The sequence below is a fragment of the Beta vulgaris genome, chromosome 3 (genome assembly GCF_026745355.1).
Source record: "Beta vulgaris subsp. vulgaris cultivar EL10 chromosome 3, EL10.2, whole genome shotgun sequence".
NCBI classification, from domain to species: domain Eukaryota; kingdom Viridiplantae; phylum Streptophyta; class Magnoliopsida; order Caryophyllales; family Amaranthaceae; genus Beta; species Beta vulgaris.
Window position 1 is genome coordinate 51,802,797 of NC_079204.1, and position 19,304 is coordinate 51,822,100.

Below are 19,304 nucleotides of genomic sequence, written 5' to 3' on the forward strand. Positions count from 1 at the left end.
AAAAAGCGTCAAAAATTATTATCAAGCCATTTATAAAACATATTTTTTGAATGTTTAACGAGATGAAAAAGCCAAAAGTCGAAAACCAACCCAAAAAAAAAGTCATTTGCTAAACATCTTCCATGATCAATCTAAGGAGGCTAACAAAAGATACTCACCCACATATTATATTATCACACATAACACAGGAAGGTTACCAAGTTGGTTGCCATCAAGATGCAAAGCATGTCCTACTAAAAATCGCATATATATGTACTACTACTCCATTTAGTATAATCATCTAGATCTACAATATTATGGTCCTAATAGATTACTCAAAAGAATTGATTGTGTATTAACAGTAAACCGCCGCGCTAATATAGCCTACTTCTCGCATAACTTTTACTTTCTGGACCATTTTTAACACCTGCAAAATTTGTTCTACAGTATACTCATTATCTACCATTGCCTTGAAACAGGTTTCCATTTGCTCTGAGGACGTTGAGCATTAGAAAAATTGCCTCTATTGTTGCTTCCATAATCATCGATTGATGACTGGTCGTTACGATTCTGGTGGAATCGAGACACCCTGAACCTTGATGTGTTCTGACCTCCATAATGATCTGCCTTCTTGTTGTAGCCATGATTCAGCTGCTGCTTATTCCTGTAATTCCATGTCGATCCACCATTATGCCTACTATAATTTTCTTCATGGTTAAACTTAGCATTATTGACATATGCATAACCATCCTCCCATCTATTATTCGAGCAACGTTGTTTATTGTCACCCCAATGGTCATACCCATTACCGTCATGCCTTCCAGGAATTTCCAATTTTGGATCCTCGTATTCGGCATACCCCCATCCGGTAGAGGGCAGTTTATGTTGCCCGGTTACCACAGGAACTTCGCCATGATTCACACCATTGTCACCCCAACGATCATACCCATCACTATCATGCCTCTCCGTATTTTTAGATTGTGGGTCTCCCTCTTCGGCATCACCCCATCCCGTAGAGGGCAGTTCATATTGCTCGGGTACCACAGCCATCTCTTCAGCATCCCCCTTATTCACAGAGGGGAGTTTATATTGCTCGGGTACCACAGGCATCTCTTCAGCATCCCCCCATCCCGTAGAGGTGAAAGCATATTGCTCAGGTACCACTGGAATCCCAACAACTATACCACAGTTCTTCTGATCAATCTCCCCAGAATCATCTCTCTTCTCCAAGTCCGATATGAGCTCGACATCGACCTCACATTCCCAGTCAATCTGGTCAATGAAGATATCAGGATCTGGAAGTTCTATGTCACAGGGATGGCCGAGCATCTTTGCCCAAAACCGGTTCTTGGCATTCCAAAAAGCCTCTTCCACTGCAGAGTCCTTCCAATGTAGCACCTTTTCGTCCTGGAACATGTACTTCTGTGTGTCCAACACCTTTTGCCATGAAACTCCCCCAACAGCTAGACAGAATTTCTTCTCCAATGAAAGGGCTGATTGTTGCCGGCCACCTACACAAAGCAAATTGGAACAACTTAGCACAGTGTTTTTCTATAAAGAAGAAACAAATCAATATACTAATCGATCAGGCCGATAAACCTGATCAACTATTTCAAGTTAACTAATAGAGAAAGAATTCATAAAAGTGGTCCAAGTTCAGCCTCATTGGATATCAAATTTCTACTTTCAGAGTCAAATATGGGATGCCAATAACAGTGTTGTAAACTATATTCTAATGCATGATACTTGCTTCAAGCAAACATAATTCAACTGTACTTCTCTTGCCACAACAGTGTTGTAAACTCTAATATGATGTATGAAACTTATGTTGTTCATCATTAACAGCTCAAACAACTTAAAATTAGCTGAAAACAAGGTTTAGAATTGTCTCATCATCATAGAAATCATTTATTTCCGATACAAGTCTAAAAAAGTTGAACAGAACACCACCTTAAAGCGTAAAACACGCGATCCCTCAAGATGATTATCCCTCGAAGGTTACCTTAAATAACTAACAATTTTAATTGCCCTACAACAATATAGTGATAACTTTCTGAACAAACGCTTAGTATTCTCTATGACTAATGCCTAACTATGCTAGGGTTTCCAAAAAGATGATTTATGATGGTACAAGTTATGCTCCTTTTTCTTTTCCCAAATTATAGTGGAGTGATTGCAAAGACTGATATTACATATCATAAGTTTACCCTTCTCTCTCAATCATAAAAGTTATATACTTGATTTCACAAGTATTTTTAGTATTCAACACTTTATAGAACAGACAAAACTAGGTGTTTGCAAGAAATTAAACAACAAATATACCAAAAATAGTGTATAAAAAGATTCTAATCAATTTATTTCTAGCTCTTTCAACAACCAAAAAACTAAGGAAAAAAAAAACTAATGCATAAATCAGGAAAATTCTACCACATATATCAAAATCAGATACTCCAAAACAATAATTTTCTAATTTTCTAACCAAGAAAACAAAAAAGTGTGATTTTACTCGAATTTACACAGTTCCTAATTTCAGTATACATTAACTTAAATTGTTAACCATCAAAATCATGCATAAATTCAGACAATACACATCCAATTTTTTTGGGCAATTCTGATATTAAAGTTTTGACACCCAAAAAAAGTAATTAATTAAAAAAAATATAGAAAAATTCTATAAAAAGAGAGAGAATTAAAAAAGACAGGAAAAATAGAAAGTCTGACAAATTACCGTTGCTAGAAGAAGACTTCCTGTTGTTCTGTGATCTCTGCCTTGAATCACCATTAAAATTCTTCTCCTTTGGTTTCTTCCGGTAACTATAATTATTATCCATAAACCAACAAATTCTTCCCAAAAAACACAAAACCCAGAATTTTTTTTGCAAAAAAAAAAAACCGACCCAGAAAATTTGTTGCAAGAAATTACACAAAAATTTAAGGGGTTGGATTAATTTGAGAAGAAAAAAGAAAGGTGGTTAGTGATCACTAGTGTTCCTCGTTTTTTTTTTTTTCAGGGGAGAGAAAATAAATTGAATTACAAAGCCGAGGTTTTTGTGGTTTTTGTTTTTAAAACCAAATACTATGATCAAGCGAAAAGGTTTGGGGGGTTATTTATAGTGCCAAAAAGAATTACGTAATTTTGGTCGGTTGGCAAATTGTAAAGCTGAGTAAATTGAGGAAGTTGCTTGGTCTCGTGGTAAAGATTTATATCGCTTAATATTGAATTTGTAAAAAATAAAATTTATAAAGATATATTCGAGATGAATTGTCTACTTATTTTTTTATATTTGGCACTTTTTAGATTATTTCAAGATTTCGATTTCGTATGACGCTTCATCTTAATTTTAAAAGAGGAAAAAAATATGAATTAAAACATGAATAGTTCCTTTAGCTAGCTTTATTGATACCAGATGTGGATACGTTACGAAAAATTGAATGGGTATTGGATATTTTTTTTGATATACAATTTGAAAAGCATATGAAATCCGTGAGCGATGAGAATAATATGAAATTTATACTCTGTATTTTTATTAATAAAATGGTGTTTTTTCAATTTTAGTGTTTAGTGCGAAAAATTTATTGGTCAATTTTTTAGGAATGAAATCACCTCTTTTATCATAGATCGGCCAATTAGGGACCTTATCAAATAACGGTTTCTCAAGTTGAAATCCTCTTCTTTTAAAAAAAAAAACTTGTGTAGGGTATTAATCTATTAGCTAATACTATTTTAGGATGTAATTACGCAATTAATTTTCTTTCTATATGTTTTCGCATGCATGCATATAAGACTAGTTTATTAATATGTTGTGTACTTGAAGGATATTAAAGAAGTTAATGGGGATGAAGAGATGGCAATTACGTTGCTCATAACCTAGCAAGACTAGTTCCTTTTGGTGTCGAACAAAGATGGGAGTGTCATGTTCCTACTGATGTAGCGCCATATGTTCATGTTCTCATGGACTCTTTATCCATTACTTAATATTATTTCTGCTCTGCTTTTCTGCTAAAAAAAATGGGGATATACTAAGCTAGTGAAATCTATCTATACAAATATATTAAAAGGCGTGCAAAAACAAGATATTGTGCCACCTGGCGCTCTTCCTATGGAGTTTTAGCTCATGTAATCCATGTACAATAAAAAAATTAAGAAATTGCATTGTATAGTGTTTGATCCCGATACCTCAAGTATATATACTAAAGTTTTAACTACTAGGCAAAGTTGGAGTTAAGGATACAAGAGGGTACTGAACTTTGGAAAAAGTTTCAGTTAGGGTACTGAACTTTCAAAAGTTCCAGTTAGAGTACTCAAAATGGATGTCTGTTAACTTAAGGTACTGAACTTTGGTTTGTACCGTTACCAGCCCCAAAAATAAAAGAAAAATATGACATGGCATTAGTTAAAAAGAAAAAGGTGACATAACATTAATTATAAAATTCCTCACCTTCTTTTCTCTCTCCTTTGATTCCTCACCTTCTTTTCTCTCTCCTCTGATTCCTCACCCTCTTTTTACTTTTTACTTTTTGCTACTTTTTGTTTCAACAATCTAGTAAATTAACTGACTCAAACTATCCCTTAACTTTGATGTTTTAAAGTTTAAATTTGATGTATTTGTTTGTACAAGTTACCTGTAAAAAAAAAACAAAAGAAACAAAAGAAAAATAGAAAAATTAAGCAGAAAAATAAGAAAAATTATTTTGAAGATGGAAGAAATTGTATTATTTATAGATGATTTAGATACTTCTTCATATTACTACTGCAGAATTTGCCATGAAGCAGAATTTGAAAGTTGCAGAAAATTAGAAACTCCTTGTTCTTGTTCTGGAACAGTGAAGGTAAACTTAGGATTGAAACTTTAATTATATTTATGTGATGGGTATTTATAATAATTATGCTTTTTACTTCAAAATTCTATCTTTTTAAGTGCGTAATTAATATTTTTTGATTCTTTTTTCTGGGTAGTTTGCTCACAGAGATTGCATACAAAGATGGTGTGATGAAAAAGGGGATATAATTTGTGAACTTTGTTTACAGGTTTGTTTAATTTCCCCTCTTTTTTTTTCTCTGTTTCATTAATTTTTGTTTAGAAATGAAAAAAAAGCACCAATTTTTATTATTATGAATGAATTTTCAATCTTTTTGATGGGTTGATTATTTTCCTATTATGATGTTTGCTCCAATTTTAGTTGTTTTTCTGTGTTTTTTCTTCATCTCTGTTTAAAAATAATTTTTCTTTTGTGTAACTATATTAAAAAAAACTTTTGTTTTTTAAAGAAAACAAAGAATTTTTTTCCCTCCATCAAGCTTTGGCTTTGCCTTCCGTTTTAGTTATCTTCAACTCAAAGTTTCTCTTTAACTCAGAATTTCAAAGCTTCAATAATTTTTATTTTTATTTTGGCAATTTTAGTATTTAGGGTGCGTTCTATTCAACTTATTGGCCCTGAACTTATTGGACCTTATCTGAACTGAACTTATTGAACCTGAACTGAACTTATTGGAACTTATTAAACCTGATTGGACCTGATTCAACTTATTGGAACTTATTGGACCTTATTGGAACTTATTGGACCTTATTAGAACTTATTGACCTTATTGAAACTTATTAGACCTTATTGCCCCTGATTGAAACTTATTAGACCTTATTGGACCTGATTGAAACTTATTAGACCTTATTGGACCTGATTGAAACTTATTTGACCTTATTAGACAAAAACATTGATCATGAATAACATAAATATTACCACTAACACCCCTCAAAATTTTTTATGGAGTAATAATTATTATAATTCGTCCTTTAAAAAATAATTATTACTAATTATCTCTTATGATAATTAATCTAATATTTGCCTATTCTTACTTCACTTTCATTAATGTGAAGGTAAGTAGATAGCATTCACATTTATTGCTAACAACTCCTTCCTTCATTTCTTCTCCTTTCTTCTCCTTTCATTTATGTGAAAGTACTAGAAGAAAACATGTTATCTCTAGTTATTTAAAGACGAATTGAAATATATTGTAAGTATAATTATTATTATTATTAACATTAATTATTTGACCATGATTATAATATTATTTAATATCAATATGAATAATCAAATAATAGACAATAATACAAGTATAATACTATACATTGTGGTACTTTAATAAAAAATTCTAATAATAACATAATCAGCTAATAGTAATATGAATAATAAAATAATAGACATAATACAAATAAATAATAAAATAATAGACAAAATACAAATAAATAATAAAATAATAGACACTAATACAAGTATAATACTATATAATCATTGTGGTACTTTAATTAAAATTCTAATAATAACATAATCCGCTAATAGTGATAGAAGTATGATGAACAACAAAATAATGGACAATAATACAAATGTTTATTAAACATTGACTATTTGGACATTATTAGACCTGATTGGAACTTATTGGACCTTATTAGACCTGATTGGAACTTATTGCACCTGATTGGAACTTATTGCACCTGATTAGAACTTATTGGACCTTATTGGAACTTATTGCACTTATTAGACCTTATTGCAACTTATCTGAACTTATCTGAACTTATTGGACCTGAAACTTAATTTTTTAAGTTGAACAGAACGCACCCTTAATCCAAATCTTGAATATTTAGGCAAAGAAAATGATTCTTCACCCTCTTTTTACTTTTTAATGATTGCTCGTCGACCGAGTTGATTTCTTCTACAGATGATATATACTTAAAAATGTAGGTTGATATATAATAAAAAATAGTAAAAAGTAAAAAGTAAAAAGAGGGTGAGAAATCAAAGGAGAGAGAAAAGAAGGTGAGGAATCAAAGGAGAGATAAAAGAGTGTGGAATTTTATAATTAATGTCATGTTACCTTTTTCTTTTTAACTAATGCCATGCCACATTTTTCTTTTCTTTTTGGGGCTGATAACGGTACAAACCAAAGTTCAGTACCTTAAGTTAACAGACGTCCATTTTGACTACTCTAACTGGAACTTTTGAAAGTTCAGTACCTTAACTGAAACTTTTTCCAAAGTTCAGTACCCTCTTGTATCCTTAACTCGGCAAAGTTGTATTTGGTGTTATTATCATAAAGTATTATATTAATAAATGAAAATTTTGTCTTACCCGGGACATAACCCGGGCCTAATAACTAGTTTATACTACTAAAAGGGGTGTCGACTTTGTATTAAACATAGATTATCTAATACTCCCTTCACTTTTCATTTTCGTCTATTTTTTTGATCAATTGGAGCCACGAATGCAGTACAAACTACAAAGAATGAGAGGGAGGATTCAAACATGTGATTATATTTATCATTCACATCACCTCAATTTTAACCACTACGTCAAGACATTCTTGATATTCTCGTCTATCCCATATTAATTGCAACACTTTTATTTTAGACGGGGATCTACTATCTGTCTATAATCTCTCACCCACCAACTATATTCTACATCTTTATCAAAGATTATATGAAACAATAATAAAGTAGAATCATACCGGATACATCAACATATTTAACATTTACAAAGTTCGAAAATAAATTTCCCCAAAAAAATATATATATGGCATTATATTGTTAGAATATTCTTTCATCAATGAACCCCATTTTATTTTTGCACAATTAAGTGTTATTTTCCTATTATTACTAACAAAATAGTTCAATTTTATTATTTTCCACATGTTATTCTTAGCCAATTTTCCTATTAATTATAGCTTGATATGACGCCATCTTATATTTTTAATAAAAGCATTTAATTTGTTAACATTTAATGCAATACTGATCGGGATTATAAATACTACGATTCTACGATCTGAAAGGACATTTTCGATCTTGATCGTCCTACGTATAATCTTAAATTGATAGAATTTCTAATTTTCAATCCTACCCAACTACCAAAATTCACATGGTAGGATCATAACACAATTTCATGATCCTACGATCTGATCTCCTATTATATTTTGATCACATATTAGTATATTACTTCAATCGTATAGAGTAATGAAATACTATCACTTTTTGGGAACAAAAAATATCATTATTGATGTGTGTAAAATTTCAACATGAGTCTTTTTACAACATTATAACATAATCACTAGTTTACTCTATATTGTAGGATCTTACAATTCTATGATACGATCTTGTCGATTTGATCCTACCAACCCTTACGATCTAAAGTAGGATCCCGATTCTGATAACATTGATATAACGGTTATTGGTTGACATAAGAAAAAATAAGGATTGTACTTTAGAGGAAATAACACAGAAGTTGATAACTTACCATGTGAGGCCTCTTTTTCACGTTTTTCCTCCATTGCGGATTTTCACCTAAAAAAGGAACTTTTCAACTACCTCCGAAAGAAAATATGCCCGTGAGAGCACAACAATAATCGTGCTATTTTTATAACGTTTATCATATATTTGGGTGTATTGTGAGTATGGTATGTACATCCATGAACTCAAAACGATTAATTTACTTGCTCATTGATAATTTTGAGGGCCGGTAAAGGTGCACTTAACAGCATTGGTGCTATTTACTTTTCGAGATATCTCAAGTGTAAATATTAGAACAATAGGTTATGCAATGGAACTTGTTTAAGTTATGTTTGGGCTATGGAGTGGAACATCTACGATCTATATGTGGATGTCATCTATTTTAGTTGGTAGAGTTCTGTGAAGATGATACCCAAGACCTCTATACATATCTCGTCTAAATCAATGCGCTTAGTTGCTCATTTTTTTTAAAAAGAACATCTATTGTCCACATGCGATTTGATAATTTATTGGTGGTTTTATTGGGATTTCAACATATTTTTAATGCATATTTTAAGACATACTCCATATGAGTTATGATTAATTTGTTTCACAACTATAATAGATTTTAGAAAAGTGGAACTTAGTTTTATACTTTAATAGCACACATGTTAAATAAACCTACTTATATACACTTCTTGTAAGTACAATCTTAACCTACTCAAAGATATATGTGTGTGTAATTCTGTTCAAATCAAAAGACAATACCTTTTGGAAATAGACTTAAAAGAAATGTAAAAAGATTTTTAATTAATAGAGAGATAGGACTATGAGTGTAATGATAATTAGATAAATCAAATTCATATGGCTTAATAACATTAAAAACATCACAAATTATGTTTAATATTAGATGTCAAAAAAAAAATTATGTTTAATAAGATTCAGATTTCTTCCTATAAGACATACAAATAAGGAAGGCTTTTTGAGTGGCTACACCACTATAACTTGGGCTGGCAAAAATTGACTCAACCCAATAATCCGACCTAAAAATTTTTAGTTTGGGTTGAGATCTCGACCTGAAATAAAAAATGGGTCGACCCAATCCGACCTAAAAATATAATGGGTTAGGTTCGGGTTGACTTTTTGAACCTGAAGATAACCCGAATAACCTGATTTAGAAGTCGGATTATTTTCATATCTGGTCAACTTAAAATTAACCTAGACATTCGTAATTTATACAACCTATCTTTTGTTATTCTTATTTGTATTGGGCCATGAATCACCTAAATTTCATTTCAGGTCATTAACCCTTACTTTCATAGCTTAGCATGTATAATTGAATTTCATTTCAGGTCATTTTTGGGTTAATTTCGGGTCAACCCTTCGGTAAGGTCGGGTTTGGGTTATGATTTTCGACCTGAAATTAGAATCAGGTTGGGTTCGGGGTAAGTGCACTGAAATATAAATTTGGTCAACCTGAAATTGACCTAACTCGACCTGATTGCCAGTGCTACTATAACTTCTTAGATATCGGCTCCTTATTATAATTTATTCATCATGTTCACTAATTTAGTTGAACTTTAAAACCTAAAAAACCAATAAGAAGGCCGACTTTGGGGGAAAAAAATCAAATAGTTGTTGGATATGTTCTTGTTCCGGCAGTTCCATCATTTCTATCTTCTTCTTTCTAGAGCTCTTCTTCTTCCACTTAAAAAATTTTTTTGTCATCAAATCTACTTTGAGTCAAAGTCTTATCTCACCGAATACTCATTAACAAATTTGTTCAATTCAACTTATTGATGTTCTAGTTTGAATTGCATATATGATAATGCATATCTTTAACTATAAATATTTGTTTTTTTTTACAACGGACTAAACCCATAAACTATAGATATTTGTCATTTCGTATTTGTAAAACTTATAAAAATTTGATACGATTAAAATACTAATTGTGACAAATTGAATAAATCCCATATAATTACGTTTTTTTTAAATGTTATATTTTTTATTTTGGAAAGTTTTAAATTAGATATTACACTTTTATTTTGGGTGATAACTTCTCTCTATCTCTCTCCTATCACAGGTTCACATGAGACCCTTTTGTTTTTCATTCTCTCTATCTCTCTCCTTTCCAAAAATTACCTAGGAATTCGTGATTTGAAAAGTGTAACATTTAAAAGAAAACGGAGAAAGTATTGAGAATATTTTATAAGATTCTATGTTATTCCAAATATGCCAAGATTTCAATTCAATTAAACATGTCAATAAAGAATGGAAGGAATACAAATGTTCATATAAAATTCAATTTTCAAAAGTTGATAAGGATGCTAAATAAAGTATAATATGTACCCTTGTGTTCTTCCAATTTTTACATTGTGCCTCAGCCTTATTAAAATTCCACTCAAGGACCCTAATTAAACTTACCTTTTTAAATGCATAGTATCCTCGCGTAAATTTAGACGTTAGTAATTTCGTCTACCTTATCTAATCAATTGGCATTAATCTAACTCATACATACTATCTTCATTTCTTTTTAATATATACACTTTCCTTTTTGGTCCGTTTCTTTTTAATTTACATGTTGTTGCCTTTTTTTATTTTTTGTAACATATATCTCATCTATTTTTGACCTCTTTTTCCACTCATATGGTCACTTTTTAAAAATAATAACACATTAAAAATTCTCTTTTCACCTTTTTAGTTTATTCCTCTCACTATTCAATTTTTCTATTTCACTTTTGGACTTGCTTATTGGTTATCCCCCAAAGTGAAGTTAGTAGATCGAAAAGGAATGGAGGGAGTAGATTTGATCTTGTAGAGAATATTTATATGTTAGATTAGTTCCCCTAAAAAACAATAAATAAATGAAATTAATAACGTGTAGTTAGCGCCGGCGGCATTTCATGTTTAGAAAAAAGGTAAGTTCGAGGAGTATTATGTGGAACTTTAAAAAGGTTAGAGAGATGGAGTATAACGAAAAAAAAATCAAAGAAACACAAGGTACATATATATTATACACAAAGTCTTGTATGAAATTGTATAGTAATTGATTGTATAACAGGGATAACTTTTTACCCCAAATCGGTCACTTGTATAAAAGTGATCCTTTAAGGTAAAAAAAATTACTTCTCAGACGTGGATAACTAGTTGTCTTAAGTGGATCACTTTACTTGTATAAAAATGACCTATTCAAGGTTAAAAATGACCTAACCACTCCGAACTTGGCCTCGATCCAGATGTAGCCCGAAGGGTGAACCGGGTGCAAACACAAAAAAAAGGGTTAAAATTTACTCTTTATTAAGTGACCCCCTTAAAGTAAACTAGCGTGACCATAGATTTAGGACATGTTCTGCTCACCTTATTTTGAATCTTTATCGACAAAAACAAGTTCATATGAGGTCTAATAAGGACTAATAAGTTCAGTTCAAGAAAAATAAGGTTTGACGCTTTCACATAATAAAGTCTAATAAGTTCAAATAACGTATAATAAGGACTAATAAGTATGGATGTTAATGTAAAATTTAGGTGGATTCAAAAGTATGAGAGAGAAAGAGCAGGAGAGAGAAAGTGAGGAAACCACAGAAAGTCCCCCCAAAACCGCCCTCACGGCACAAAAGTCCGATAGCCAGCACGCCACCTGCTCCCGAGAAGCTTCTGCATGGGGCCCGAGTCCATCCAGTCCTCCTCAAGGTATCCCCCCTAGCTTACGTCCCCCAGACCCCCTGCCAGGTACCATCTCCCTTCCTTTTCCTAATACCATAAATGCTGAGACCTCATTTATGAGGGCTCTGACTGTGGGGAATCCAACTAACCCAGAAAATCTAGTGAATAGTGTCATCCCCCTGCAAAACTCTGTTGTTCCCTTTGCTACGGCTGTTTCAGAGCCTTTAAAAGAGAATGAAATTTTTGTCCCCATTTCGAAAGAGGAATATGAAGAATTATCAAAGCCATGGGAGACATCGGTGATTTGTAAAGTTTTGGGAAAATCCTTCTCCTATGAATTCCTTCAGCAAGAGCTACGTAAGTTGTGGAAGTGGGACGGAAAGTTGGACATTATTGCTTTTGGTAAGGGGTTCTTCAGCATCAAGTGTGGGTCCAGCGAAAGGAGATCATCTATCCTTGCTGAAGGGCCCTGGTTCATCCTTGGTCACTTAATCTGGGTCCAACCATGGACCCCGGGATTCCAACCGTCGTCGGCATGTATCAACCAGTTCCCTGTATGGCTTCACCTTCCAGAACTCCCCATGGAGTTTTATACTCGTAAAATCCTTGAGAAAATTGGTAATGGGGTGGGGAAAACAATTAAAGTAGACTCTCATTCTTTGGAGGGTGGAGAAGAAGATATGCGCCATCTGTACGTTGGTCGATGGAAAAAAGAAATTACCGATGACGACCCGCATTGGTGGAGTCACACAAAAATTAATATTTGTGGAAGGTCCTTGGTGGTGTAGTCACTGCAAGTTGGTTGGGCACTCAAACAAATCGTGCCCGGTGATGAGTCAACAAAGGCCCAAGGAAGATGACCGGAAGGAAGGTACGGTTCACGCTCCGGAAAATGAGTGGATATATCAAGGAGTAAAAGGAGGAAGAAAAGATAGAAAAGATTTTGGGGGGCCCAAGAATTACTCAGTGGGCCAAGTCAAGAGCAGGTGGACTCCTAAGAGAGGAGAGAAAGATCAAAAGTTAGTAGGGAAGGAAGTGAAAAGACAGGAAGTTGACTTAGACCCCAGTTCAGAAGTTTCGGTGATGGCTGTCACCCTCAAAGAGACAGAACTCTTAGTCTCTACTGCAAATAAGTTTGCGTCTCTCCAGGAGGTTGAAGGAATGGGCGGCGAGCACGATTTGCAAGGAGAGGATGTCCCTGCTCCTGTCCTTTCATCCAAAAAGACTCATGATGAGGGCAGGCTACCAGCCACCCTACCCCCCCGGGAACACACATCACGCAACCTTTAATCCCCCCCCCCGATTTTTGAACCCACTGTATCCAAAAAAATCCACAATAAAAAAAACCTCCCTCTCTCTCCCGAAAAAACTGTGAAAAATGGACCCCCAAGAAGTGTACCAGTTCTCCCCGTCGTCTCCACCTCCACTTTTGTCTCCCCCTCCATCCCCCCCTCCTCCGAGAATGGTACTGGAAAGGAACTGCTCCTCAATCATGTTCAACCGTCCAGTGAGACCAATCATGCCAGAGCTGAACCCGGGGTACATAGATTATCTCCTCCCCGAGGAGGAGAGCCCTCAAATTTTCTCGGATATAAGCCTGAAGGAGGTGAAGGCACTGATCCTAAACCCGAAGCTTTGTCCCTAAACATACAAGGACTTAATCATGTATGCGAATTCCGAATTAAGGGTGCCCCACATTCCCAATTTCAGGTGGCGGCACACCTCCCCCCATTGTTCAAGATTTTCATCCAGTGGTTTCTTCAAAGAGAGGTCGTAGTCGAGGAAGAAGACCGGTGCTTGATGATGAACTTGGGCCCTTGGTTGGACCCGACCCCGATATTGCCGAGAGTGAGAACGGTTGTCCTCATCAACTCAATGGCGTTTCGGGGAATGGCAATGAGCAACACAGATGCAATCATCCTAGCCCGGCTCCACCGGCCTATGCGCCAGTTGGGGATAACAATATCATGGGTCGAGGCAAGAGGGAGAAGAAACCCACGCGAAGCAGAGATGGCTCTTTGGCCACACCGAAGGATGTGGACTTGTCCCGAATCCGGAACCGAAGTAGATCCGTGGGCTCTAGGAAACGAGGGAATTCTACAGAGAATCCTTCACACGCCCAACTTATTTGAAGGGATGACTATCCTCTTTTGGAACGTGCGCGGCATAGGCCGGCCTTCTTTTGTTACAAACTTTCGGTTGCTCGTTAACCAGCATTCCCCTTCTATGGTGGTCTTGGTTGAAACCTGGGTGAACAAAGCTAGAACGGCGGATATTGTGGAGGGTCTGGGTATGGACTCGTGGTTCCTTGTGGAGCCGATCGGTTTTGTAAGAGGGATCCTTCTCCTGTGGAACTCGAATGTGATCGACTTCCATCCTTTAGGAGACGGGGCCCAAGGCGTGCATGGCATCGTTCAGGTACGTAATATTCATACATCATTTTTATTTTCAGCTATCTATGCGAGTCCTAAGAAGTATGTTAGAAAATTTGTGGGAAGAAATTAAAGTTTTTGCTGAGAGTGTGAGTGAGCCCTGGCTAGTAGTAGGAGACTTCAATGAGGTTACATGTCAGAGTGAGAAATTTGGGGGTAGGAAAATTTCTTTGTCTAGGGCGGCATCTTTTAACTCTACGATGAATGATTGTAACCTAATCGACCTTGGCTATAATGGACCTAAATACACTTGGACGAATAAAAGGAAAAATAACCCGATTTATGAGAGGTTAGACCGTGGGTGGGCTAATGATGAGTGGATCCAATCCTTCCCGGACCATAGTGTGTGGCACCTACCTAGAATAACGTCGACCATTGCCCTATCCTAATTAAGTTAAAAAATGAAAATCAATCGGTAGGCCCCAAGCCATTTAGGTTCGAACCAATGTGGACCCTAGATAGAGATTACCTTCAGGTGGTTAACCGGGCTTGGAATATTAACAGTATTCTGGAGGAGAAGCTAGGTAAGACTAGAAACGCGCTCTCTGAGTGGAACCGTTCCCAGTTTGGAAACATATATGCCCGTAAGAGACACATAACAGCTAGACTCAATGGTACCCAGATCTACCTCCAAAACAATCCCTTATCAGGCTATCACCAGGATCTTGAATCTAAACTTCAATCTGAGTTAATGACCATTTTAGACCAAGAAGAACTTCTTTGGAGGACCAAGAGTAGATTAGAAAGGATGGAGGAAGGGGAGCGAAATACTAGATTTTTCCATAGGAGTGTGATAATCAAGAGGAACCGGAGTAAAATCTTGTGTTTAAGAGACGAGGTGGGTAATACTATCACGAACCCTAATGACATATCCACCCATATCCTGGGCTTCTATACCAAGCTTTACTCGTCGGAACATATAGAGTGCCATATGACTTACCGGGACCATCCATGGGACGTTTCCCAAACTGACATTAGTCAAGCCCCCGGTCATGAGGAAATCCGAAAAGCCCTGTTCAGTATGAAACCGTTGAAAGCCCCTGGGCCGGATGGTTTCCATCCGTTATTCTTCCAACACTCTTGGGAGATCACAGGCGGAGACGTGTGCACGAATATCCGGAATTGGTTCCACCAGGGTCAGATTCCGGGGGATCTGAGTCACGCCTTAATATGCCTCATTCCCAAGCAAAAGGACCCGGAGACCATTAAGCAATTTCGTCCCATAAGCCTGTGCAACACTCTGTATAAAGTGGTCACGAAAATTGTGGTAAATAGGTTGAAAAATGTCATCCCCAGTTGGATATCCAAGAACCAGAATAGTTTCATTAAAGGTAGAGGGCCTGATATAAACCTTGTAGTCGCCTCCGAAGTTCTTCATTCGATGAACAAAAAGAAAGGGAAATGGGGGTGGTTTGCGTTAAAGATTGACCTTGAAAAAGCCTATGATCGGGTGGAATGGAGTTTTGTTAGGGAGTGCTTGTTTATGTGTAATATGAATACCCACTCGGTTGAGTTCATTATGAATTGTGTGTCCAAGGCCTCCTCTGCAGTATTGGTTAACGGGAGGAAAACGGAAGCGTTCCAACACTCTAGGGGCCTCAGACAGGGAGACCCGATGTCACCATACCTATTTAATATCTGCCTGGAGGCCCTTTCGAGATCTATCCATGAGATATGTGATAGGAAGGAATGGACCCCCTTTTGGGTTGGGAGGAAAAAAGTCCCCATCTCCCATCTTCTATTTGCGGATGACCTGCTGTTGTTTGGTAGGGTGGACGAAGATACAACCTACGCTGTTAGGAACACAATGGAAACATTCTGCCGTCTCTCGGGTCAGAAAATTAATGAAATGAAAAGTAAGCTCATTTTCTCCCCAAACACTTCTACCGAGCACAAGGAGCTTTTCCAGGAAACGCTTAGAGTCCAAGAGAATGACAACCTGGGATCTTATTTGGGTCTGCCGATTTCGCATAAGAGACCGAATAGGGCGCAAGTGCAATTTGTGGTGGATAAGGTGAGGACAAAATTGGCCATGTGGAAGACCAAATATCTCTCCAAAGCGGGCCGATTATGCCTTATAAAATCAACTCTCTCTGCCATCCCGGCGTATTATATGCAAGCAACGGTATTTCCTGCAGCAACGCATAAGGATCTGGATACAATTAGTAATAATTTCCTGTGGGGGGACACGAAAGATAGAAAGAAAATTCACCTGGTCGGCAAGGAGAAGACGTTTAAACCTCTGAGCTGTGGAGGTCTAGGGATTAGGGAGCAGAGTCTCATGAATAAGGTTTACATGGCTAAACTTGGGTGGAAGCTAGCGCAAGCCCCGGCCAACCTCGCCCAGGAGGTGATAAGATCAAAATACTTATCCAGAGATCAGGCCACGGAGTTCAAAAATGGGTCCACGTTATGGAAAAATGTAGGTCTAGGGTGGGATATGCTTCGGGACCATAGTTCCTGGGTCCTCAGGAATGGTGAGAGTATCAGGGTATGGGAGGATGACTGGTTAGGAGTGGGTATGCTACGTGGGTACGTGGCTGGGCCTCTTAGTAAGGAGGAGGACTCTTTGAAAGTTCGAGATTTAGTTGTTGATGGGGAGTGGAAATTTGACAAAATATCTTTTGACCTCCCCATTTGCCTCTGTGACCAGATTAAAAGTATCCTTCTCCCTCTCCCCCAAGATGTTGATGACATCATCACGCCCCACTTCGCTCATATCCAAGGGTTCTCGCTGGGAGATGCCTATGCGGCAATGATACAGGTCCCTCAGGTGGACCTTGACTGGGTTTGGAAAGGGAAAGGCGAGCCCAAATTAAAGTTTTTCTTCTGGCTCCTGTGGTTAGATCGTCTACCCCACAGAAATATGCTCACCATTCGTAATATTGCGATTGATACATCCTGCCCCCGTTGTCCTGGGGGGTCGGAGAATTCCAATCATATCATCAGGGACTGTCCTCACTCTCAGGAGGTCTGGACGATATGTACCCCCCCCATACCGTGTCATCTGCCCTTCCAGGAATGGTTACGTGCAAATAGTGAGACTGAGTTCGAGTTTAGAAACATTAGCTGGCCTGTTCTCTTTCCCTATTTATGTTTTGAACTCTGGAAGGACCGAAATGAATGCTGTTTTCGGGACGCAAAACCATCGCCAGCAAGAGTTGTTATCCATAGAGCGAGTGTGCAAGCTCGTAACCGCATCCAAGCCCTCAAAATCAGGGAACCAAAACCCCATAACTTGTTTAATTCACTTACTTTTGCTCCGAACGCCCTCATCATTCATGTTGACGCATCCTTTGTACGAACCTCTGAGCCGATAGGAATAGGGGGGTGGTTAGGGAGCCAGATGGGTCTTGGCACATTGGGTTTGGGAGGAGAAGTTATGCCTTAGATCCCCTAACTGCTGAACTAAGTGCCATGTATGAAGGTCTAATTATAGCCAGGGATAATCGGTTAAGGGTGGCAACCATATATTCGGATAGTTCGATCGGTGTCTCTCTTCTAAAAGATCCAGTTGACTACTCTAACAAATACACTAGAATGACTTTTTCTTGCAGAAAGCTGTGGAAGACGTTGCCGGGAGTGAAGATTGAGTACTGCAACAGGAGCTGTAATAGTGTAGCTGATGTATTAGCTAAGTATCTTCGTTTGTCGGATTATGATTGTAATGTAACTAGGCTTTTCCCCACCCCCCCTAGTTATTGTATGGAACCTCTTGTGAGGGATTGTATGGACCTCTTTAAATCTTAATTTATGTTTGGGTTGCTGTGTTCACCAAAAAAAAAAAGTATGGATGTTGATTATTGAGTGAGGTAAGTGTAGAGGATGGTCCTTCTACATACGCACTTGCCTAAAAATCTCATCCTCACTCCCATCCCACCACCTATTGCGAGTGAAAATTTTCAAATCCATCCCCACCCTAGTGGATACGTATTTAAATTTGTCCCTGTCTGACCACCCACACCTGCTTCATACTTGCCTCATCATCTCCCCAACTAAGCTCCCAAATTTCAAGAGTGCAAAGATTCCACCTCAAACACATTAGGCCACAGTATAATATAATAAAAAGAAATTGTAAAACTGATAAGTCTTCACGTTATAGGTCAACATCCATATTCCGATCTTACAATTTGCAAACATACTACTCCTCTTTGCAAAATAATATAACATGGATTTCTATAGTACTATGTTTTTCGATTTTTTCACCAAGTTTCCCGAGCTAGGTTTAACAAAATGCATTTGGTACCCTCTTGTTTCGAAAAAACATCAAATGCCTCTTTATGTTTTGTGCATATATGCATCAGATGTCATTATTGAGTAACGGCAAAAATTTAACGCTAGGGGGTGCAACCTTTTATTGACCAAATTCACCTAAGATTTAACAATAATATAGAAAGACTTGTGACAACATCATTATGGTTGCTATTTACACCTCCAAATTCCAATAGTGTACAACCTATTTACCTCTCTTGCCTCCTATTACATAATCATTGAAAGTCTATCGAACATAAAATCTCAAACATCCTCTTAAAAATTGGGCATTAGAGTCTCAAATAGAAATTGCAAATGCAGTAATATACTTGCAATTATCGAAGCTCATAATCACCATTGAATTTAAAACTATAATGTTAGGCAAAGGGATAGGGAATTAGGGATGACAACAATATTGAAGTTGAAGAAGTAGAAAATGCCAAATTGGAGAAGAAATGAAGCAATTGAAGAAAAAACTCAAAAAACAACAAAAGTGTTTGCAAGAGGCTATCAAAATAAGCATTGTCATGTTTGTTATGCTTTTATTGGTAATAAACAACTGAAACTTAATATACTAAAGCACCTAAATAGTGAGAAATAACATTTAAATTGTAGCATTTAACCAAAAAATAATAATATTGACCAAAAATTATAGTATAAGAAGCAACAGAGGTAAGGAGCCTGCAAATTATACTGCCAAGGTGTTCAAATAGCAGCACTAGAAAAT

General features: G+C 36.5%; 2 protein-coding genes across 2 annotated transcripts; one reads left to right on the forward strand and one right to left on the reverse strand.

Annotated features, from left to right (window-relative positions):
* Positions 1-247: 247 nt before the first annotated feature.
* LOC104889414 (hypothetical protein) lies at positions 248-3,062 on the reverse strand. The gene is made up of 2 exons (XM_010674630.4): positions 2,708-3,062; positions 248-1,490 (listed from the first exon to the last, which is right to left on the reverse strand). The coding sequence occupies exons 1-2, from the start codon at positions 2,808-2,810 to the stop codon at positions 439-441; spliced, it is 1,155 nt and encodes a 384-aa protein (XP_010672932.2). The 5' UTR covers positions 2,811-3,062; the 3' UTR covers positions 248-438.
* Positions 3,063-3,967: 905 nt separating this feature from the next.
* On the forward strand, positions 3,968-18,321 carry LOC125495930 (uncharacterized). The gene is made up of 3 exons (XM_048640698.2): positions 3,968-4,809; positions 4,937-5,008; positions 17,884-18,321. Exons 1-3 carry the CDS (start codon positions 4,678-4,680, stop codon positions 17,917-17,919), a joined length of 240 nt encoding a protein of 79 aa, XP_048496655.1. The 5' UTR covers positions 3,968-4,677; the 3' UTR covers positions 17,920-18,321.
* Positions 18,322-19,304: the final 983 nt, after the last annotated feature.

What these genes read in the sequence shown, in the direction of transcription:
- LOC104889414 (XM_010674630.4), bottom strand. Translation starts at nt 2,810, where the DNA reads ATGGATAATAATTATAGTTACCGGAAGAAACCAAAGGAGAAGAATTTT. An exon ending in GAAGTCTTCTTCTAGCAACG is followed by an intron (nt 1,491 to 2,707) that starts GTAATTTGTCAG and finishes TGCTTTGTGTAG; the next exon opens with GTGGCCGGCAACAATCAGCC.
- LOC125495930 (XM_048640698.2), top strand. Translation starts at nt 4,678, where the DNA reads ATGGAAGAAATTGTATTATTTATAGATGATTTAGATACTTCTTCATAT. An exon ending in CTTGTTCTGGAACAGTGAAG is followed by an intron (nt 4,810 to 4,936) that starts GTAAACTTAGGA and finishes TTTTCTGGGTAG; the next exon opens with TTTGCTCACAGAGATTGCAT. An exon ending in TTTGTGAACTTTGTTTACAG is followed by an intron (nt 5,009 to 17,883) that starts GTTTGTTTAATT and finishes TTTTTCTTGCAG; the next exon opens with AAAGCTGTGGAAGACGTTGC.